Source organism: Coregonus lavaretus (assembly GCF_964263955.1).
Source record: "Coregonus lavaretus genome assembly, contig: HAP1_SCAFFOLD_8529, whole genome shotgun sequence".
In the NCBI taxonomy this organism is placed as follows: domain Eukaryota; kingdom Metazoa; phylum Chordata; class Actinopteri; order Salmoniformes; family Salmonidae; genus Coregonus; species Coregonus lavaretus.
The window spans coordinates 1-20,492 of record NW_028166089.1 but is presented as its reverse complement, the minus strand read 5'-3'; the positions used below and the strand labels follow the sequence as shown (position 1 = coordinate 20,492).

General features: G+C 44.6%; 1 protein-coding gene across 1 annotated transcript; it reads right to left on the bottom strand.

Annotated features, from left to right (window-relative positions):
* Positions 1-1,429: 1,429 nt before the first annotated feature.
* LOC311115116 (solute carrier family 12 member 1-like) lies at positions 1,430-17,826 on the bottom strand (the record flags this gene model as incomplete). Its single annotated transcript, XM_084190323.1, has 24 exons — positions 1,430-2,297; positions 2,701-2,768; positions 3,643-3,778; positions 4,293-4,379; positions 4,801-4,912; positions 6,064-6,192; positions 6,805-6,930; positions 7,634-7,716; positions 8,241-8,347; positions 9,516-9,656; positions 9,784-9,895; positions 10,127-10,226; positions 10,489-10,644; positions 10,802-10,903; positions 11,036-11,159; positions 11,472-11,579; positions 11,755-11,918; positions 12,035-12,119; positions 12,942-13,069; positions 13,335-13,446; positions 15,125-15,235; positions 15,385-15,524; positions 16,003-16,098; positions 17,751-17,826. Coding segments are annotated over 24 exons (2,739 nt in total), but the record flags the coding sequence as incomplete, so codon positions are not given.
* Positions 17,827-20,492: the final 2,666 nt, after the last annotated feature.

Genomic DNA, 20,492 nt, shown 5'->3' with positions numbered 1-20,492 from the left:
GCATTTCTATATACAGCACATAAGTGGATTTACATTTTTCTGTTCTGTTGAATAGATTTTAATCACAGTGTGTGTGTGTATGTGTGCATTAAGGTAGTAAATGATCCCTTCATTATTTCCCTAGACATTCAACTAGTAGCTACTTGTGTGGAATATACACGTCTATACAAAGTATTATACAGTATTCTTCAATGGAAATCAAACTAATCCTAATTTTTCTTAATCAAGTTATCAACGCCACTGTTACCATTTGAATAGAATAAAAAAAAAACGTTTTGCATAGGTAATTTGTTTGCTAAAATGTTAGTTTCCTAGAACACCATCATATTTTGTGCATACTAGCCTACATACACTGAGTGTACAAAACATTAAGGACACCTTCCTAATATTGAGTTGCACCCCCCACCCCTACAGAATAGCAGCCTCAATTAGCATTCCACAGGGATGCTGGCCCATGTTGACTCCCTTGCTATCCACAGTTGTGTCAAGTTGGCTGGATGTCCTTTGGGTGGTGGACCATTCTTGATACACATGGGAAACTGTTGAGTGTGGAAAAACCCAGCAGCATTACAGTTCTTTACCCAAACCGGTGCACCTGGTACCTACTACCATACCCTGTTCAATGGCACTTAAATCTTTTGTCTTGCCCATTCACCCTCTGAATGGCACACATACACGTCTCAGTTGTCTCAAGGCTTAAGATTCCTTCTTTAACCTGTCTCCTCCCCTTCATTACATTTTAGTCATTTAGCAGACGCTCTTATCCAGAGCCACTTACAGTTAGTGAATGCATACATTTTCATACTGGCCCCCCGTGGGAATCGAACCCACAACCCTGGCGTTGCAAGCGCCATGCTCTACCAACTGCGCTACACAGGGCTTCATCTATACTGATTGAAATGGATTTAACAAGTGACATCAATAAGGGATCATAGCTTTCACCTGGATTCACCTGGTCAGTCTGTCATGGAAAGAGCAGGTGTCCTTAATGTTTTGTACACTCAGTGTATATCATCTGTTGTTCCCCCAAAAGAAGAAGAATTATACATATAGGCTAGTAGCAATGACCCGGGCCCAAGCCTTTTGACCCTTTCTCAAATATTTCGCCCTTATTTAAGTCATCAAATTCAGCTACAACAATACCACATTGCCTAGGGATGTCTGTCTGAAAGCAGCAGTGGGATTTGAACCTGGGCCGGCATGTATGTATTACAAGACGAAGGCACTAACCCATGCTGGCCTCATGGCAGAAAACTATGGAAGAGCATGCCTGTATGTATGAATTACAGGTTCCGGTCTTGACTCAATCTCTTGCTCTTACACCAATCTCATAATATAATTTATGCCATTTAGCAGACACTTTTATCTAAAGCAACTTACAGTCATACGTGCCAAAAATGTTTTATGGATGGGTGATCCCGGGTATCGAACCCACTATCCTGGCATTGCAAGCACCATGCTCTACCAACTGAGCTACAGAGGACCACTATGTGGGTAGTGGACAAGCGTACACTTAAGGAAAAAGTATACAGTATTGAGATGCATAGCCAGCCGGGGGCTCCAACTAGCCTGGGACCAGTCTGTTTATCTAACATCCCGGTCCTTGTACTCTGTGTCATATACCAAAGATTTACCAGATGTATTGGGCAACCAATTTACAACATCCCACCAAGTTTGGTCTCTGTAGGTCTAACTATTTAAGAGCTATAGCTCTCTTAAAATTGGAATAATAATAATATGTCAGAATAATAATATCCCTGACAATAACACTAACTGTAAGTTGCTCTGGATAAGAGCTTCTGTTACATGACTCAAATATAATAGTACGAGTGTTCCAGCCCGATTCGGGGTTTGGACCCCCAATTATGCACCACATGTACAATTCCAACAGAGTGCAGCATAGACACTGGCAGTGTAACTGACCCATCCCAGGCAGTTTCCTGTCCGTGTGTCCATATGTCTGTGTTTTGCGTCGTCACTATGTGGTCATGCTAGAAAAGACGGAAGTGCATCACTTTCGAACCTTCAACCTTTCCCATAACCTTATCCCTAACCATAACCTTTTAATTTAAACTAATAGCAACTAACTCGTGGATATTGATGACAGTGCCATGGTTGTCCCTTGTGGCATGGCCATCTAGTGACTGCTGAGAGGGTTGGTCTATGAGTAGAAGGTGAGGACGCTCTTGTGGTTGCCTCTGATCAATATGGTGGGAGGGAGGTTCTTGGTGAGGATGTCCAACCAGGCCATGTAGAGGTGGTCAGAGACTGAGCCTAGACGGGCGATAGGCATACTCCTGCAAAGTGGGAAATACAGTATTAAACCTAAGTTGTCTAAACAGCTGGATGTTAGCAGCAGGGTCACCACTATATGGCCGTGGGTGTCTCAGGGATATGCAAAACAAATAACAGGCATTTCACACATGCGTCTAATACACAGTTGAAACAGGACAGATATAAGCACCAACCAAATTATTATTATTATTATTATTATTATTATTATTATTATTATTGTTATATACCTCAGTTAGCTTCATAGTTCTCTGACGGCATTGGACTATCATATTTATACATTTTTTACAGAGAGATTGATAGATGATGATAAGGCTCTTGTTGGTATCTCTTATAATTAGGGCCTAGAGTTTTTCCTGAACACATGGTGACTTGACCAGGAAAAACTCTACAGTATACTGTACTTACACTATGATGAGGTTGGCAGCTCGGGAGTTCTCCTGCAGTAGTTCATTCAGCCTGACCTGGAGGTTGGTCTGGAGGGGAGAGGACACAGTGGTGGTGGGTCACATGGTTGGTATGACAACCAACGACTAAAGGCTACAGTGAAAACACAGCTGTCTACTTCTGTTGCTACTGCATCATGGGACTGTTGGATTCTATCATCCAGATGAATACATTAAATTGAACTACAAGAAGATAAAGTTGAGCACAGTGCTTGACTTGGACTGAAATAGGTTCTGGTACTCATTTTGGGTGCCGGTACTGTTTATATTTAGGTGCAGGGGCTCCAAAAATACTTTTGAGCTAATATTCTATAAGTGGAAAAAAAGTGAAAGAAGTGGAACATTTGAGGTGCTGGTACTCAGCTCCGGTAAGCTCCTGTCTAAGTCAAGCACTGATTGAGCATGTTCATTCATGTTGTACTGCAATGAGCACAGTATGTGGTTGATAATCAGTAGAAGTTATTGGTCCTGGTCTCTGTGGTGAGCACTGAGCAGTGGTCTGTATCTACAAGTCTCTGTGGTGAGCACTGAACAGTGGTCTGTCTCTACTAGTCTCTGTGGTGAGCACTGAGCAGTGGTCTGTCTCTACTAGTCTCTGTGGTGAGCACTGAGCAGTGGTCTGTCTCTACAAGTCTCTGTGGTGAGCAGTCACTGGTCTGTCTCTACAAGTCTCTGTGGTGAGCACTGAACAGTGGTCTGTCTCTACTAGTCTCTGTGGTGAGCACTGAGCAGTGGTCTGTCTCTACTAGTCTCTGTGGTGAGCACTGAGCAGTGGTCTGTCTCTACAAGTCTCTGTGGTGAGCAGTCACTGGTCTGTCTCTACAAGTCTCTGTGGTGAGCAGTCACTGGTCTGTCTCTACAAGTCTCTGTGGTGAGCAGTCACTGGTCTGTCTCTAGACTCCACCTTTTCCTCGAAGGTGTCCAGCTCGGCGTCAGAGATCTTCCAGGGGTTGTCTTTCCTCAGAGCCTCGGCCAGAGTGGTGCTCTTTGACCCCTCGTGAAGACGGAACGGCTCGATCATGTCCTCAAACATCTTCCAGCTGGGGGACGAACACAGACAGCAGTTAGCAGGATTAATCAGGTATTAATCACTGATACTTTGACTTCAGATATCAGGAATATTATGTCTTACTTGTGCATGTTATCATTCATCTTGGCACCCAGAACTAAACCGGCTACTCTGTCACCAGAGATGGACCAGTTTGAAGCTGGGGATGATTAGCCATGATATATTCATTTATGTGAGTTGTATTTTCTTGTGTAAATACTGAATGAGACAAAGTTGTGCGTCTGTTTTATATTGTCATTAACTGTCTCACTATAATAGAGCCTTTATCCTTTTCCTGACTGGTGTTGCTTTGGGCTGACTGCTGATCACATCCCTGACGTGTGGTTGGTCAGCCGGGAGTGAGCTCACGGCTACAGAACGGAATGTCTGGAATCTCTCCCGCCACAGCATGTGAGCGACAGTGTGTGTGTGTGTGTGTGTGTGTGTGTGTGAGCAATCACATCTCCTCAGGGTTGTCTCTCTGTGTGTGTGCGTGTATATAATACCTGCTAGTGTTGGGGTTTTGGGTGATGTCATCGATGACGTGGATGTCTGCATATTTGATCCTGAACTTCTCCAGCAGAGACTTCATCCTATAAACACAGACACACAGAGAGTCACACACTGATCACCACTGCTATGCACTGCTATATAACATGTCTTATTTCCAAAGATGTGCTTGTTCAGCCAGTCTGTTTCTGCTCTCTTGCCAACTCCTTATGGAATTGAAATGTTTGGCATAACAATGGCAGCAATGGAGTAGTGACGAGTACAAACAGATCTGGGACCAGGCTGGTGGTTGTTGATGATTAGACTGTATTTGTGTGTATTGGGTAAAGGTTGTGAAATTGTTAGATATTACTTGTTAGATATTACTGCACTGTCGGAGCTAGAAGCACAAGCATTTTCTACACCCGCAATAACATCTGCTAAACACGTGTATGTGACAAATAAAATTGATTTGATTTACAGATCTCCCTCTATTCATAAATGATTGAAATGGATCATACATACTGGTGTCTGTCCTGCTCGGTGCGTCCCTGCTGGCCAGCGATGAAGATCCTCATCTTACAGTCCTTGAACTTCTTACGGGTGGTCAGAATGTAGGGCAGCAGTAGGGTTAGACCTGAGGGAGGGAGGGAGGGAGGGGGGGAGGGAGGGGGGGAGGGGGGGAGGGTGTGTGGGAATGATGGTGCGAGGGGGGGAGGGAGGGAGGGAGGGAGGGAGGGAGGGAGGGAGGGGGGGAGGGAGGGTGGGAGGGAGGGGGGGAGGGGGGGAGGGAGAGAGGGAGGGAGGGGGGGGGGAGGGAGGGAGGGAGGGGAAGGGAGGGAGAGGGAGGGAGGGAGAGGGGGGGAGGGAGGGAGGGAGGGGGGGAGGGGGAGGGAGGGAGGGGGGGAGGGAGGGGGGGAGGGGGGAGGGAGGGGGAGGGATGGGGGGAGGGAGGGAGGGAGGGAGGGAGGGAGAGAGAGAGTATACATTGAATTGAGAGAGAGACAGACAGACAGACAAAAAGTTAGACAGACAGACAGAGAGAAAGTCAGACAGCGAGAGAGTGGTCTATAATGAAGAGTGATATAGACATGCTGTGGTATATAATGAAGAGTGTGATATAGACATGCTGTGGTATATAATGAAGAGTGATATAGACATGCTGTGGTATATAATGAAGAGTGATATAGACATGCTGTGGTATATAATGAAGAGTGATATAGACATGCTGTGGTATATAATGAAGAGTGATATAGACATGCTGTGGTATATAATGAAGAGTGATATAGACATGCTGTGGTATATAATGAAGAGTGATATAGACATGCTGTGGTATATAATGAAGAGTGATATAGACATGCTGTGGTATATAATGAAGAGTGTGATATAGACATGCTGTGGTATATAATGAAGAGTGATATAGACATGCTGTGGTATATAATGAAGAGTGATATAGACATGCTGTGGTATATAATGAAGAGTGTGATATAGACATGCTGTGGTATATAATGAAGAGTGATATAGACATGCTGTGGTATATAATGAAGAGTGATATAGACATGCTGTGGTATATAATGAAGAGTGATATAGACATGCTGTGGTATCTAATGTGTCACTTGTTTTTATCCCATTTCTAATTTTTAATCTTTTTTTATTTATTTTATTTTTTTATTATTATAATGTTTTCATTATTTTTGATAAACATCTTTGTAAAGCACATTGAATTGCTTCGATGTATGAATTGTGCTATATAAATAAACTTGCTTGCTATAAAGAAAGGTCCCCTACCTCCGTCATCAAACATCCACCAAACGTCGATGGTTCCTTTGCCCTGTTTCCTCTGGAACTGAGTGCTGGTGGACACCAGCCTTTCATTCACCACCACTGCTTGGGGAGACTGTGGGGTCTTCACGGATGCTGGGGGAGGGGGGTGAGAAAATAAAAGAGAAAAACATTAACAATGTGTTTAATAATACAGGAATAGTAATGTACAACCAGGTACGCTCAGCTCTCTCTCTCTCTCTCTCTCTCTCTCTCTCTCTCTCTCTCTCTCTCTCTCTCTCTCTCTCTCTCTCTCTCTCTCTCTTTTTCACTCCCTCTCTTTTTCACTCCCTCTCTTTTTCACTCTGTCTGTCTGTGTGTGTCTGTCTATTAGAAACAGAACCCAGTGTGACCGGGAGATGGAGAGGCTGTCAGGTTGTGATGTCTGTAACAACAGTAGGTCTAAATGTTCCACGTCTAAAGAACTGTACTCTTTGTTCCAGAGGCCAATGACAGTGAGTGTGTTATTGGATTACACCTTTAAAGAGAACAGCTGATTAGATTGTATTGTGATTGTGACAGGATGGTTCTCTCTGAGCAGAAAACAAAACAGTTTCCTGAAATAGATGTTGGTTTCATTTGTTAGATGAATGAACTCTTTGGTCTGATGGCAGAAAACTATTTTGGGGCTTTTAGAACACTGCGTGTGTGTGTGCGTGTATGTTGGTACACGCCCTTGTGTGTGTGTGTGTGTGTGTGATCTGGTACCTCTCGAAGTGAGGCCTTGTGTAGATAACTTCCGTGACTTCCTGAAGATGGATTTCCCCTTATTCTCCTCTGCCAGCTCTTCTTTCTCCAGATCCTTCTGCTCCTGGGCCTCTCTCTCCATCTCCTCTGGGGGGCGGTAGAGAGACACGTTACAACAGGGTACTAATCATTAGTGCACACCGTAGCCATAGCAAAGTGTTTTGCAATGGAAAAAGATAAATTAAGTTTAGGTAGTCCCTCATTGTTTCAGTCCATTTTCTCCAGTTTTGTCCCTAGTGAATATGACCCATCTCCCTCACATTAGCCCACTGTTTCCCAACCCTCTCCTGGGGGTCCACCACACAGTCCACATGTTTGTTCTAACCCTGCACTAACACATCCATCAACTAATCACCAAGCCCTGGAGTGGTTGAATAAGGTGTGTTAGTGCTAGGCTGGAACTAAAGCCTGCACACTCTGTATCTCTCCAGAACAGGAGTGACAATTAGATTAGTGTATCTATGACTCCTGGGTTGTGTCCCAAATGCACCCTATTCCCTATATAGTGCACTACCTTTGACCAGGGCCCATAGCCCTGCAGTGGCTCTGTTGATAACAGCTTATTCAGTAGATGTTATTGCTAGGAGCTGATTAGATACAACCTTCATCTACTGCCTCTGATCTATGAACCAAAGAGCTCACCTTATCAACTTTATCAATGTTGTCAATGTTATCAATAGTCATTGTATGATTGGGGTTGTTATATGAAACCAGCCACACAACAAACCATGAGTATCCTGACTGCTTCTGTTTCATACAGTGTTGTGTTTGTGTGTGTGTGTGTACTCACCTTGAGCCTTTATGATATGTGAGATGTCCAGTCCCTGGTTCATCCTTAGTACCACGGTTCCGTACTCAAAGTCAAATGCATCGCTAAAAACACACACCCGGCACAGAACACACACTTTAATAACACTCAGTTAGCACTAATCTTGGCTTATTTTGTGAGTGTGTCTGAACTTGTATGTACACTGAGTATACCAAACATTAGGAACACTTTCCAAACATTGAATTGCACGTTGGCTGGATGTCCTTTGGGTGGTGGACCATTCTTGATACACATGGGAAACTGTTGAGCGTTAAAAACCCAGCAGCGTTGCAGTTCTTGACACAAACCGGTGCGCCTGGCACCTACTACCATACCCTGTTCAAAGGCACTTAAATATTTTGTCTTGCCCATTCACACTCTGAATGGCACACATACACAATCCATGTATCAATTCTTTCAAGGCTTAAAAATCATTCTTTAACCTGTCTCCTCCCCTTCATCTACACTGATTTGAAGTGGATTTAACAGGTGACATCAATAAGGGATCATAGCTTTCACCTGGATTCACCTGGACAGTCTATGTCATGGAAAGAGCAGGTGTTCCACTCAGTGTATGAGTGTGACTTACTGCAGTACTCCTACATAGCTCTGTACGTCGGCTGTGTCTGCTGTCCTCCAGTCCTTCTTGAAGCCCATCATCAGAATGTTGGGTTTCAGACGACCCAGACCTGAAGCCTAGGACAGAGAGGGACAACAGGTTATAGCAGACACTTGCATTCAAGCAGACCTGGGTCAAAAACATGGAAAATACTTATAGCTTTTCTGCCTGGTACAATAAAACCAATGGAATAATCTCCAAACTGCGAACTCCACCCACCCTGCATGCTGGTCAACTTAAATCAAGGTCACATTTGGAAGTATTTTACATATGTAATGTATTTGTCCCGAAGACCGCATCCTACTCAGAAAGGTGTGAAACCTTCTTCTCAAAAATTAAGTGTTTCCACTTTCCAGCAATCACAGTCTTTTAATAATGAAAAGTAACATTCCAAAACACAGAAGTTAAGAATAGCCTAGTAAACAATACTATAAAGTGCTTAGTTTTACAGCCTGATCAACCTCCCTGATCTCTGAAGAGGTATTTGTCTGCAGGATCTCATTCACCATTGTGTTAATCACTGATAGACTATAGCTCTCTTTAATCTGGCTTCTCTTTTAAAGCTAGCGCTCCTCCGGACCACCCAGACCACGCTGCACGGTCTTATCTCTGTTCCATGTGATAAAGACAACCATAACTGGACCATAACTCTGTCTTCTCCCTGCCTCATTAACTAATACATCAGACCAGTTCTGGCTGGGCTGAAGGGAGGAAAGCTGTATTAAAACGGTGTAAAACTAGTCAAGACTAGTCTACGCCGCTTCGCTGCCAGACTGTTCTTGTTTCTTATGCTTTAGCACTAAGTCTCATCTCAGCTAGCATAGCCTGTTGTGGCATAAATGTGGAAATTGAGTAACTTTCAGCCCAACATTTTAGACAACCAACCCAACCTGTCCTGTAGTCTAATTAACTTTGAACCACTTTGAACCATGACATGGTAACTGCTGAATAGTGATATTATATAGAAAACTGTTTTGACCATTAGGCCTGATATCTCCATAAATGTATTTATTGTACTCATGTAAGAGGCAATAATAAAAGCACAATAGAAAACCTTCCTATCATAATGGAGGTGTTATCTATTACAGATGACTAGTCCATGTGTAGGTTCCTGCAGTAGTCATTAGCTACCACAGAGTCGTACCCCATGTGTACCCCATATATGTGTATCGGAGACAATTCTACGTTGAAATGTGTATCTATTAGAGGTGATTATATGTCCAGGTAGTAGATGTGGAGCTGTACCTGCAGGAGGTTCTCAGTTCCCTGTCTGAAGGAGTCACAGGCCACGGCAGCGTAGAAGGCTTTCCTCTTCTTCTTATTCAGCCACATCTGGTTCTTCTCCATTCCAGCGTTCACATCTGTCAATGTCTCTGTTCTGGGGCCCTGGGGAGGGATAGGAGGGGGATATTATATTATATCATAGTGCTGTGTGTGTGTGGGTGCATGTGCATATGTGTGTGTGAAGGATGAAGAACTTGGTGACTTTTAAATAAAATGTCTGTCCTCTTACCACAAAGACTTCACATGTGAGACAGAGTCCGTAGTTCTTAGTGAAGCAATGAGCCAGGTCCAGGAGGGCTGGTCTGTTCTTAGGTGCTCCTGTCAGCACTATACACTGAGGTCTGAGGAAGGGGGATAGCAGTCAGTTAGTTAGCTAAATCCCATTATGATTACCTTCTTTCACGTTAGAATGCAGAGCAGTTTAAGAATATGGTTTTGTGTTCACAGTATTGTCTCTGTCCCCTTCTTTTAATTTCACCTCTAACCTCACACAGAGTTAGTCAGCGCGGTAAACAATGCCATCCATCAATATAGTAAGAGGTGAAATACTAGTGGCCTCTGTTGGCTCTCACCTGAAGTTCTTAATGTGGTCCTCTACTCCGGTCAGTGACAGAGCATTGTTGACCGCGCTGACAAACGTCACGGCCTGAGTGGACGAGCCCCAGTTCACGTCTGAGGACAACAGAACACACTGATGTTAACACTGCACTTAGAGATGCTATGTATGTCATATGTAGGAGCTATGTACATCTTATGTCATCCCTATGTACTCATTCCTTTATCACAGTATTACTTTAGCCCAGCACCGGTATTCTCAAATCACCCTGCTTTTCTTCTCCAGTATGTAGGCCTCCATCCCATGTCATAATGTACACTGGTTCATACTGTATGTATTCTAATGTCAGCTTGATGCAAATCAATGTCTGTGTCTCACTTGGCTTCTTGACGGTGACGTAGATATAGAGGAAGATCTCGATTGCGTAGGTGAGGAGAGCAGCCCACCAGTTGATGACAAACATCACACCACAGCAGAGCACCGCTCCAAACAGAGACAGCCACATGTTGTAGTACCTGTATGCTGGCCTCCAGCCTACACAGGGGAGATATCACAGGAGACAACAGTGAGGGAGGGAGGGAGGGAGGGAATGAGTGAGTGAGGGGATGAGTGAGTGAGGGAATGAGTGAGTGAGGGAATGAGTGAGGGAATTAGTGACTGAGTGACTGAGTGACTGAGTGACTGAGTGTACCTGGGGACTTAGCATATGAAGCGTGGAAGCAGGAGAAGTTAATGAGGGCGTACGATGCCAGAAAGAAGTTTGAGATGATGGGAGCGATGACATTCAGATCGCCTACACACAGGGAGAGAGAGACACACAACAGAGATGTTGTTTGTTTGTGACATTTCCAATATTAAACTCAGTGGCGACTGTGGTTTATCTTAAATGTCTTGCGTGTCCAGTGTGTGTAGTGACTTTACTCACCGATGATTATGAAGGCGACAGCGATGATGAAGGTGAGAACGTAGCCTCTGATTGGCTCGTTGTTCTTGCCGTGTCCCTTGGCGAAGAACTTCAATGCCGCGTAGATGTTGTCTTTACACAGAGCCTGAGAGGAGGAGGAAGAGGAAGAGGGGAGGGAGGGAATGAGAAGGGGAGGAGGAGCAGGAAGAGAAGGGTGGATGAAGAGGAGGAGGAGGAGGAAGAGGGGAGGAGGGAGGAGTGGGAGTTACCTGATTGTAACATAGTTTGACAATTGTTGTCATCTGGCTAGAAGAAACATGAAAAAGAGAATCACGGATTACAAGGTGGGGCTCTATTTCACTCATCATAGACCTCATAATAGTACCTGGAACCCTCAGAGCTGATGAATGAGGACCAAGTGACCAGACAGGTGACAGACAGTAGTAGTGTGACTGACCTGGAAGACTTTGGGTGCGCTGACGAGGGAGGCGAGGGCGGAGGAGAGGGTGGCAGAGAAGGTTCCTGCTGTGATGAGAGGACCGAACCCTGACACCATGGTCATCACCTGGGGGAGGAGGAGACACAGGGGTCTGTTTAGTTTCACCGTACTGTGTGTGTGTATTGTTGCTGTGTGGTTATTTTGTTGTGCGTTGTAATGAGTGTTGCATTTTTGTGTTGTTGAACTGAATGTGTAACTGTGTTGTTGGATTGTTGTTACATTGTTGTTGTTGTTGTTGTACCTGGAAGTTGTTCATGGAGCCAAACTTGCAGCCGTTGACATCACAGGAGGAGAAGTCCCATCCCTGCTCACAGGCGGCGGCGTTGGTACCGTTACATAGCATGCCCATCCCTGCGGCAATGGTGTTGTTGATGTTTCCTGTTGCATCACGCACCACCGTTGCAGCTGACCAATTAGAAAACAGAACAGACACAACACTTAGGGAGGGTCGTGTGTGTGTGTGTGTGTGTGTGTGTGTGTGTGTGTGTGTGTGTGTGTGTGTGTGTGAGTGCAGTCCTTACAGACACAGAGGGCGACTCCCAGGTATGTGACTCCAGTGATGAGGATGGCCAGCAGGGTTCCTTTAGGGAGAGCAGCCTGGGGATCCTGCAGAAGAACCAGAGATAACACCATCATTAACAACAGCAGAAGTGATAGCTGGAGGAAACAGCTGTACGGATATAACGTGGTTTGGGTCTATGGGATCATTATTCTTTGCTGTTTAAAGTGAAGGTGTCTGTTCACAGACAATAAGGAGTAGTAAAGTATTTATTTATTTCTCTCTTTTTCGCCATCCACCTCTCTCTCTCTCTCTCTGTCTCTCAATTTCAATTCAATTCAATTCAATTTAAGGGCTTTATTGGCATGGGAAACGTGTGTTAACATTGCCAAAGCAAGTGAAGTAGATAGTAAACAAAAGTCTCTCTCTCTCTCTCTCTCTTTCGCCATCCACCTCTCTCTCTCTCTCTCTCTCTCTCTCTCTCTCTCTCTCTCTCTCTCTCTCTCTCTTTCGCCATCCACCTCTCTCTCGCTCCCCTTCACGCTCTCTTTCCTCTCCAGTGTTGGGAATGCTACTCTGAAAATATAATTTAGTTTACCAAGCAACCAATTACTTCACACAGGAAGAAGTTGAGCTACAGTAAAGCTACCCTAAAGAGAAATATACAGTAGTTTATAAAGCTACCCTAAAGAGAAATATACAGTAGTTTATAAAGCTACCCTAAAGAGAAATAAAGCTACTTTGAAAAAGCAGTTCACTACATCAAAACTGCTTTGTGAAAATGATTATATCTAAATCTGAAATATCATATAATACAAAGTTCAGAAACATGACTACAAGAACACATCACTCTGGAGTCGGATGTTAACAGTGAACTGAGATCTGTGTGGTCAGACAGAGGAAAATAGGGGGTCATTTGTGAAATTGACCTTCAGGTCTCCAGAGATGTTAGCACCAGCCAGGATACCCGTGGCAGCAGGGAAGAAGATGGCGAACACAGAGAAGAACGTCTCTCCGTTTCGGAAGTCCGGCGGTAAGTTCTCCATAAATACTTTGACTGTGCGGGAGAGAGAGAAGAGAATAGATGTGAGTGAGAATGGTGACTATGTGTCAAACTGGTGATTCTGTCTGTGTGTGTCATTTGACAGAGTATAGAAAAGTACATTAGCTCCTCCTGACCATGTGACCTGAGCAGGACACACTCAGGGCTCTACTCATGAAACTAATATAGCTTGATTATAAATGTAATGTGAGCATTATAAAGGTTATGTATTTGATTAATTCCTCCATCTATGTGAAGGAAACCTCTGTTGTTGCCTCACCGTCATAGTTAAAGAATCCTTTGGACTTCTTGTCGGTGGTGGCTGGGATGACGGTTCCTACGAAGACGTTGGCGATGGCTATCAGGAGGATGATCAGCAAACCGACCTGGGCCTGAAGAGACAGGACATCAACAGGTTAGGCTGGGTTACAAAGCTTCCCTATGAAACTAGAGGACAGTTACAAGGTCACACCATTCCTCTCCAAGAGCTGAAGAGGAGAAACTGACTGTGATACGGACTGAACTCATACACATCTCAGCTACAGTCAATATCAGACATGGAATTGAAAGATGTCAAGTTGATATCAGTTGATGAATTTTCTGTTGGAAACATGGGGATTTGAACCATGTGTGGATCTGTCTCTAGTTGTAGAGTGTAGCGTAGTGTTGAGTAGCATAATGTAGTGTGTATGTGTAGTGTATTATATAATGTGGCGTAGTATAGCGTAGCGTAGTGTTGAGTAGCATAATGTAGTGTGTATGTGTAGTGTAGTGTATTATATAATGTAGTATAATGTAGTGTAGCATAGTGTATTATAATGTAGCTTAGTATAATGTAGTGTATTATATAATTTATCGTAGTATAATGTAGTGTAGCGTAGTATAATGTAGTGTAGTGTATTATATAATGTAGTGTATTGTAGTGTATTATAATGTAGCGTAGTGTATTATAATGTAGCGTAGTGTAGTGTAGTATAATGTAGTGTAGTCTAGTGTAGTATAATGTAGTGTAGCGTAGCGTAGTGTTGAGTAGCATAATGTAGTGTGTATGTGTAGTGTAGTGTATTATATAATGTAGTATAATGTAGTGTAGCGTAGTGTATTATAATGTAGCTTAGTATAATGTAGTGTATTATATAATTTATCGTAGTATAATGTAGTGTAGCGTAGTATAATGTAGTGTAGTGTATTATATAATGTAGTGTATTGTAGTGTATTATAATGTAGCGTAGTGTATTATAATGTAGCGTAGTGTAGTGTAGTATAATGTAGTGTAGTCTAGTGTAGTATAATGTAGTGTAGCGTAGCGTAGTGTATTATAATGTAGCATAGTATAATGTAGTGTAGCGTAGTATAATGTAGCGTAGTATAATGTAGTGTAGTGTAGTGTAGTGTATTATAATGTAGCGTAGTGTAGCGGAGTATAATGTAGTGTAGCATAGTATAATGTAGTGTAGCGTAGTGTATTATAATGTAGCGTAGTGTATTATAATGTAGCGTAGTGTATTATAATGGAGCGTAGTGTATTATAAGGTAGCGTAGTGTAGCGTAGTATAATGTAGCGTAGTGTAGTTTATTATAATGTAACATAGTGTATTATAATGTAGCGTAGTAGAATGTAGTGTAGCGTAGTAGAATGTAGTGTAGCGTAGCGTAGTATAATGTAGCGTAGTAGAATGTAGTGTAGTGTATTATAATGTAACATAGTGTATTATAATGTAGCGTAGTGTAGCGGAGTATAATGTAGTGTAGCATAGTATAATGTAGCGTAGCGTAGTGTATTATAATGTAGCGTAGTGTATTATAAGTTAGGGTAGTGTACCGTATTATAATGTAGTGTAATGTAGTGTAGTGTATTGTAATGTAACGTAACGTAGTGTATTATAATGTAGCGTAGTGTAGTGTAGTATAATGTAGTGTAGCGTAGTAGAATGTAGTGTAGTGTAATGTAATGTAGTGAAGTGTAGTCTAGTGTAGTATAATGTAATGTAGCGTAGAGTAGTATAATGTAGTGTAGCGTAGTATAATGTAGTATAATGTAGTGTAGCATAGCGTAGTGTAGTATCTCACCTTGGCCTCCCACTCCATCCCGGCCACTGAGATCCCCAGTAGCAGTACCACCGAGATACAGCCGATGATCCTGATGTCATTTAGCTCATCTATCATGATGGCATCGTTCTCCTGTAGAGGAGAGGGAAGGAGAGAGGGGGAGAGAGAGATGCACAGGGAGAGGTAGAGAGAGAGGGGGGAGAGGGAGAGAGGGACCACAGTCAGTGATCTGACACACACACACACACAAACACACAAACACACACACAGATGTTAATTACCTTGAGTAGGTCCACCACAGTCTCTGCGAAGCCCACCACGTACATCGCCACAGCAACAGCGTTAGCGAAGGCGAAGATGAGACCGATGGAACCGCCAAATTCTGGTCCCAGACTACGGGATATCAGGTAGTATGCCCCTCCTGGAAACCAATCAATCAGTCAGTCAATCAGTCAGTCAATCAGTCAGTCAATCAGTCAGTCAATCAATCAGTCAATCAATCAGTCAATCAATCAGTCAATCAGTCAGTCAGTCAATCAATCAGTCATTGTTCATTCCTATACCTGTACATACAGTAGACACACAGAGCAGGAAGGGAGCGGGGCTAATAACATTTTGACCATTGCCTGGTCCTCCTTAGAAAAGGAGTGATGTCACAGTAGATAATTCATGATCACATTAGTAATCTATTGATTTCATGATTTCATGTCAGGTCAGAGTGTTTCATAAAACACTGTCTGTGTTAGAAGTTGACATCTGTGGGTGTGGCCTGTAACCTAGTGAAGTCATTGAGAACAAATGATATTTTACAGTAATGATCGTGCATCCTCCTGTAACCTCAGAGCTCTCCATGTTCTTTCTAACATTGTCTCATGTTGATGATGCATTGGTTGACTCACCTCCTCGTACCACTCCATTGGTGCAGATAGCAGACATAGAGAGACCTGTGACGGTGGTCACCACACAGCTCAGAGCAATGACCACAATGCCCAGACCTAAAACACACAATACCAGTTCATCCAACTCACTCCTGCTCTGGCCAGTTACATTCTGTCTACATGTGATAGCCTACAATGTTTTGCAAAGTTTGAATTTCACACTGAAATGTCTTTATTTTCTTCTTAAAGAAGGTCCTCCAGCAATTTTGGAAATTTGACTGTTGAAAAGTGATATAAATACAGTAAAGTACACATACTAAAGGATGAAAATATATGTTTTGAGCAAAATAGTGTTTTTTAGACACAACTGCAAATTTCAAGGAGTAGGGCATTCAAGGAGTTGGTCTGATGGGGATTTGTGATGCCATCGGCCTCCTCCCTTGCTGGAGGAACAATACAGGAGCATTAGAGAACAGAGGAGGAAAGGCCAACCCCCACTTGTGCCATGTCATGAGGATACCTGGACCACCTATTGAGATGTGCCTTTTGTTAAGTAAATCAGGTGATAAATGAGCTAAGTCGGAAACTGGAGTAGGACTTTAAGAACCTGAGTGTAATGGAGTGTAGAGTGTTATGTTTTAGTCACACTGTGCTGGTTCTGAAATAATCCACCACCTCCTCTTTCTAACACCTGACCACACCTCCTGTCCCCTCCAGTCACCTCTAACACCTTGAGAAACACAGTGAAGCCTTCGATGCGTCTCAAATGGTCTATTCTCAGGACTAATGGTGCTATAGGCCTGCAGGCTGTAAGTCCCAGCAGGCTGTTTACTCTGATATCTGTCATGGTCTCTATCTGCACTGCAGCCCGCTATCTGAAAGACATTAGTTATGCTCCATAAAGAGGGCCTCGACCCTGATACACACAAACAGACACGCACACACACACAGATGGACGCACATACACATACACACAAACACACAAACACACACACACACACATACACACACCTGGTATATTCAAACTACTTCCTTTGCTTTGACCTCAGAGTGAAGGACACTGGGAGCGCTGACTGGTTGACTGGCCCTCTTTTTGTGGTGTACATATTTTTGCATGTCTACACTCTCAGAAACAAAGAGTCCAACAAAGAATGTCCCTGTAGGGCAGTGGTATTCAAACTTTTTCAGCAGGGACCCAATTGTTTCCACCAGAATTTCTGGGGACCCCATTTTTCCCCCAATAATTTATTGCGACCCCACCCCACATCTAAAGACACAACCTTAAAATCTTCAATTCATTGCATTTTCATCTCTTATCAAAATGAAAAGAAACCAATAAATACATTTTCTCAATAAAAATAAAACGTTTGTATATTGTCCCATATACAGTAATAATCTGTACTCTTCATCTTTGTATCTTTTATTTTGTTTACATTTTTGCGACCCCACTGCAGTTACCCCATCGCGACCCCGACTTTGACTACCACTGCTGTAGGGGAGTATTGGGGAACCCTCTGAATTGTTTCCCCATTTAAGATCAGGTAGAGCTATTTCTGGTTCCAAATACCACCCTTTAATAGGTTCTATTTGGAACCCAGGTAATTTTTTGGAACCTGGTTCTATTTGGAAACCAAAAGGGTTCCATCTGACCTGAAAAGGGAGCCTATTTTCAGGGGGTTGTCCTACAGGGACAAATGGTGCTTCATAGCACTCTTCTTTTCTTAGAGTGTACGTGGTGTACTTATTTTATTACTCTGTGTTGTACTTACCCCAGCCGGCCTGTCCAAACACCCAGGACAGACGGATGAACAGCATCACACCCCAGATGTTCAACATACATCTCACCTGGAGAGGTGGAAAGACAAGAGGACAGAGAGGAGGAAAGAGGAGAGAGAGAGAGGAGGAGAGAGAGAGGAGGAGAGAGAGAGAGGAGGAGAGAGCGGAGGAGAGAGACAGGAGGAGAGACAGGAGGAGAGAGACAGGAGGAGAGAGACAGGAGGAGAGAGAGAGGAGGAGAGAGACAGGAGGAGAGAGAGAGGAGAGAGACAGGAGGAGAGAGTTGAGAGAGAGGAGGAGAGAGAGAGGAGAGGAGAGAGATAGGAGGTGAGAACGGAGGTTAGGTTAGGTAGAGACTGGGGTTAGGTCTGAGTTACACACAGGGCAGGATTACAATCCAGTTGTCACAAAATACACTATCTGAATCTCTTTGTCCTTGTCTCTTCGCTTCCAGACATATCATAGTTAGGTTAGATAGAGACTGGGTTATGACACAATGACAATCTGAATCTCTTTGTCGCTGTGTCTGTGTCTGAGGCTGTCTTTCCAGACAGATCATGTGACCTGTCAGGGTATCACTGAGGTATGCAGGTTAACTAATTGATCCTGGGTTGTGATATACAGTAGAAGAGGTTCCCATAACCTGACCACACAGACCAGGACTCCCCATTCACCCTGCTCGATATCCAGCCACACTCTCTAAGACTCCATTCCTACTCACCAGGATCCCATTAGGACAGTCCCCATAACCAACTGCCCTCACCAGGATCCCATTAGGACAGGCCAGTCCCTATAACCAACTGCCCTCACCAGGATCCCATTAGGACAGGCCAGTTCCCATAACCAACTGCCCTCACCAGGATCCCATTAGGACAGGCCAGTCCCCATAACCAACTGCCCTCACCAGGATCCCATTAGGACAGGCCAGTCCCCATAACCAACTGCCCTCACCAGGATCCCATTAGGACAGGCCAGTCCCCATAACCAACTGCCCTCACCAGGATCCCATTAGGACAGGCCAGTCCCCATAACCAACTGCCCTCACCAGGATCACATTAGGACAGGCCATTTCCCATAACCAACTGCCCTCACCAGGATCCCATTAGGACAGGCCAGTCCCCATAACCAACTGCCCTCACCAGGATCCCATTAGGACAGGCCAGTCCCCATAACCAACTGCCCTCACCAGGATCCCATTGGGACAGGCCAGTCCCCATAACCAACTGCCCTCACCAGGATCCCATTAGGACAGGCCAGTCCCCATAACCAACTGCCCTCACCAGGATCCCATTAGGACAGGCTAGTTCCCATAACCAACTGCCCTCACCAGGATCCCATTAGGACAGGCCAGTCCCCATAACCAACTGCCCTCACCAGGATCCCATTAGGACAGGCCAGTCCCCATAACCAACTGCCCTCACCAGGATCCCATTAGGACAGGCCAGTCCCCATAACCAACTGCCCTCACCAGGATCCCATTAGGACAGGCCAGTCCCCATAACCAACTGCCCTCACCAGGATCCCATTAGGACAGGCCAGTCCCCATAACCAACTGCCCTCACCAGGATCCCATTAGGACAGGCCAGTCCCCATAACCAACTGCCCTCACCAGGATCCCATTAGGACAGGCCAGTTCCCATAACCAACTGCCCTCACCAGGATCCCATTAGGACAGGCCAGTTCCCATAACCAACTGCCCTCACCAGGATCCCATTAGGACAGTCCCCATAACCAACTGCCCTCACCAGGATCCCATTAGGACAGGCCAGTCCCCATAACCAACTGCCCTCACCAGGATCCCATTAGGACAGTCCCCATAACCAACTGCCCTCACCAGGATCCCATTAGGACAGGCCAGTTCCCATAACCATCTGCCCTCACCAGGATCCCATTAGGACAGGCCAGTTCCCATAACCAACTGCCCTCACCAGGATCCCATTAGGACAGGCCAGTCCCCATAACCAACTGCCCTCACCAGGATCCCATTAGGACAGGCCAGTCCCCATAACCAACTGCCCTCACCAGGATCCCATTTATATCCCATTTAGCCAGCCCCACAACCTGAATCCAGACAACTCCAACCACACATAGCATGATCCCATAACCCAACCCCACTCCCCCGTTAACCAGCTCTATAACCAATCCTCACTCACACTTACAGTGACCCATCCACCCTCAACATAACCCCTATAACCATACATTATAACCCGGCCCTACTCCCCAGGACCCTCCAGGCCCTGCCCCAATATAACCCTTCTCTACTCCCCAGGACCCTCCTAGCCCTGCCCCAATATAACCCATCTCTACTCCCCAGGACCCTCCTAACCCTGTCCAATATAACCCATCTCTACTCCCCAGGACCCTCCTAACCCTGTCCAATATAACCCATCTCTACTCCCCAGGACCCTCCTAACCCTGTCCAATATAACCCATCTCTACTCCCCAGGACCCTCCTAACCCTGTCCAATATAACCCATCTCTACTCCCCAGGACCCTCCTAACCCTGTCCAATATAACCCATCTCTACTCCCCAGGACCCTCCTAACCCTGTCCAATATAACCCATCTCTACTCCCCAGGACCCTCCTAACCCTGCCCCAATATAACCAGTCTCTACTCCCCAGGACCCTCCTAGCCCTGCCCCAATATAACCCATCTCTACTCCGCAGGACCCTCCTAACCCTGTCCAATATAACCCATCTCTACTCCGCAGGACCCTCCTAACCCTGTCCAATA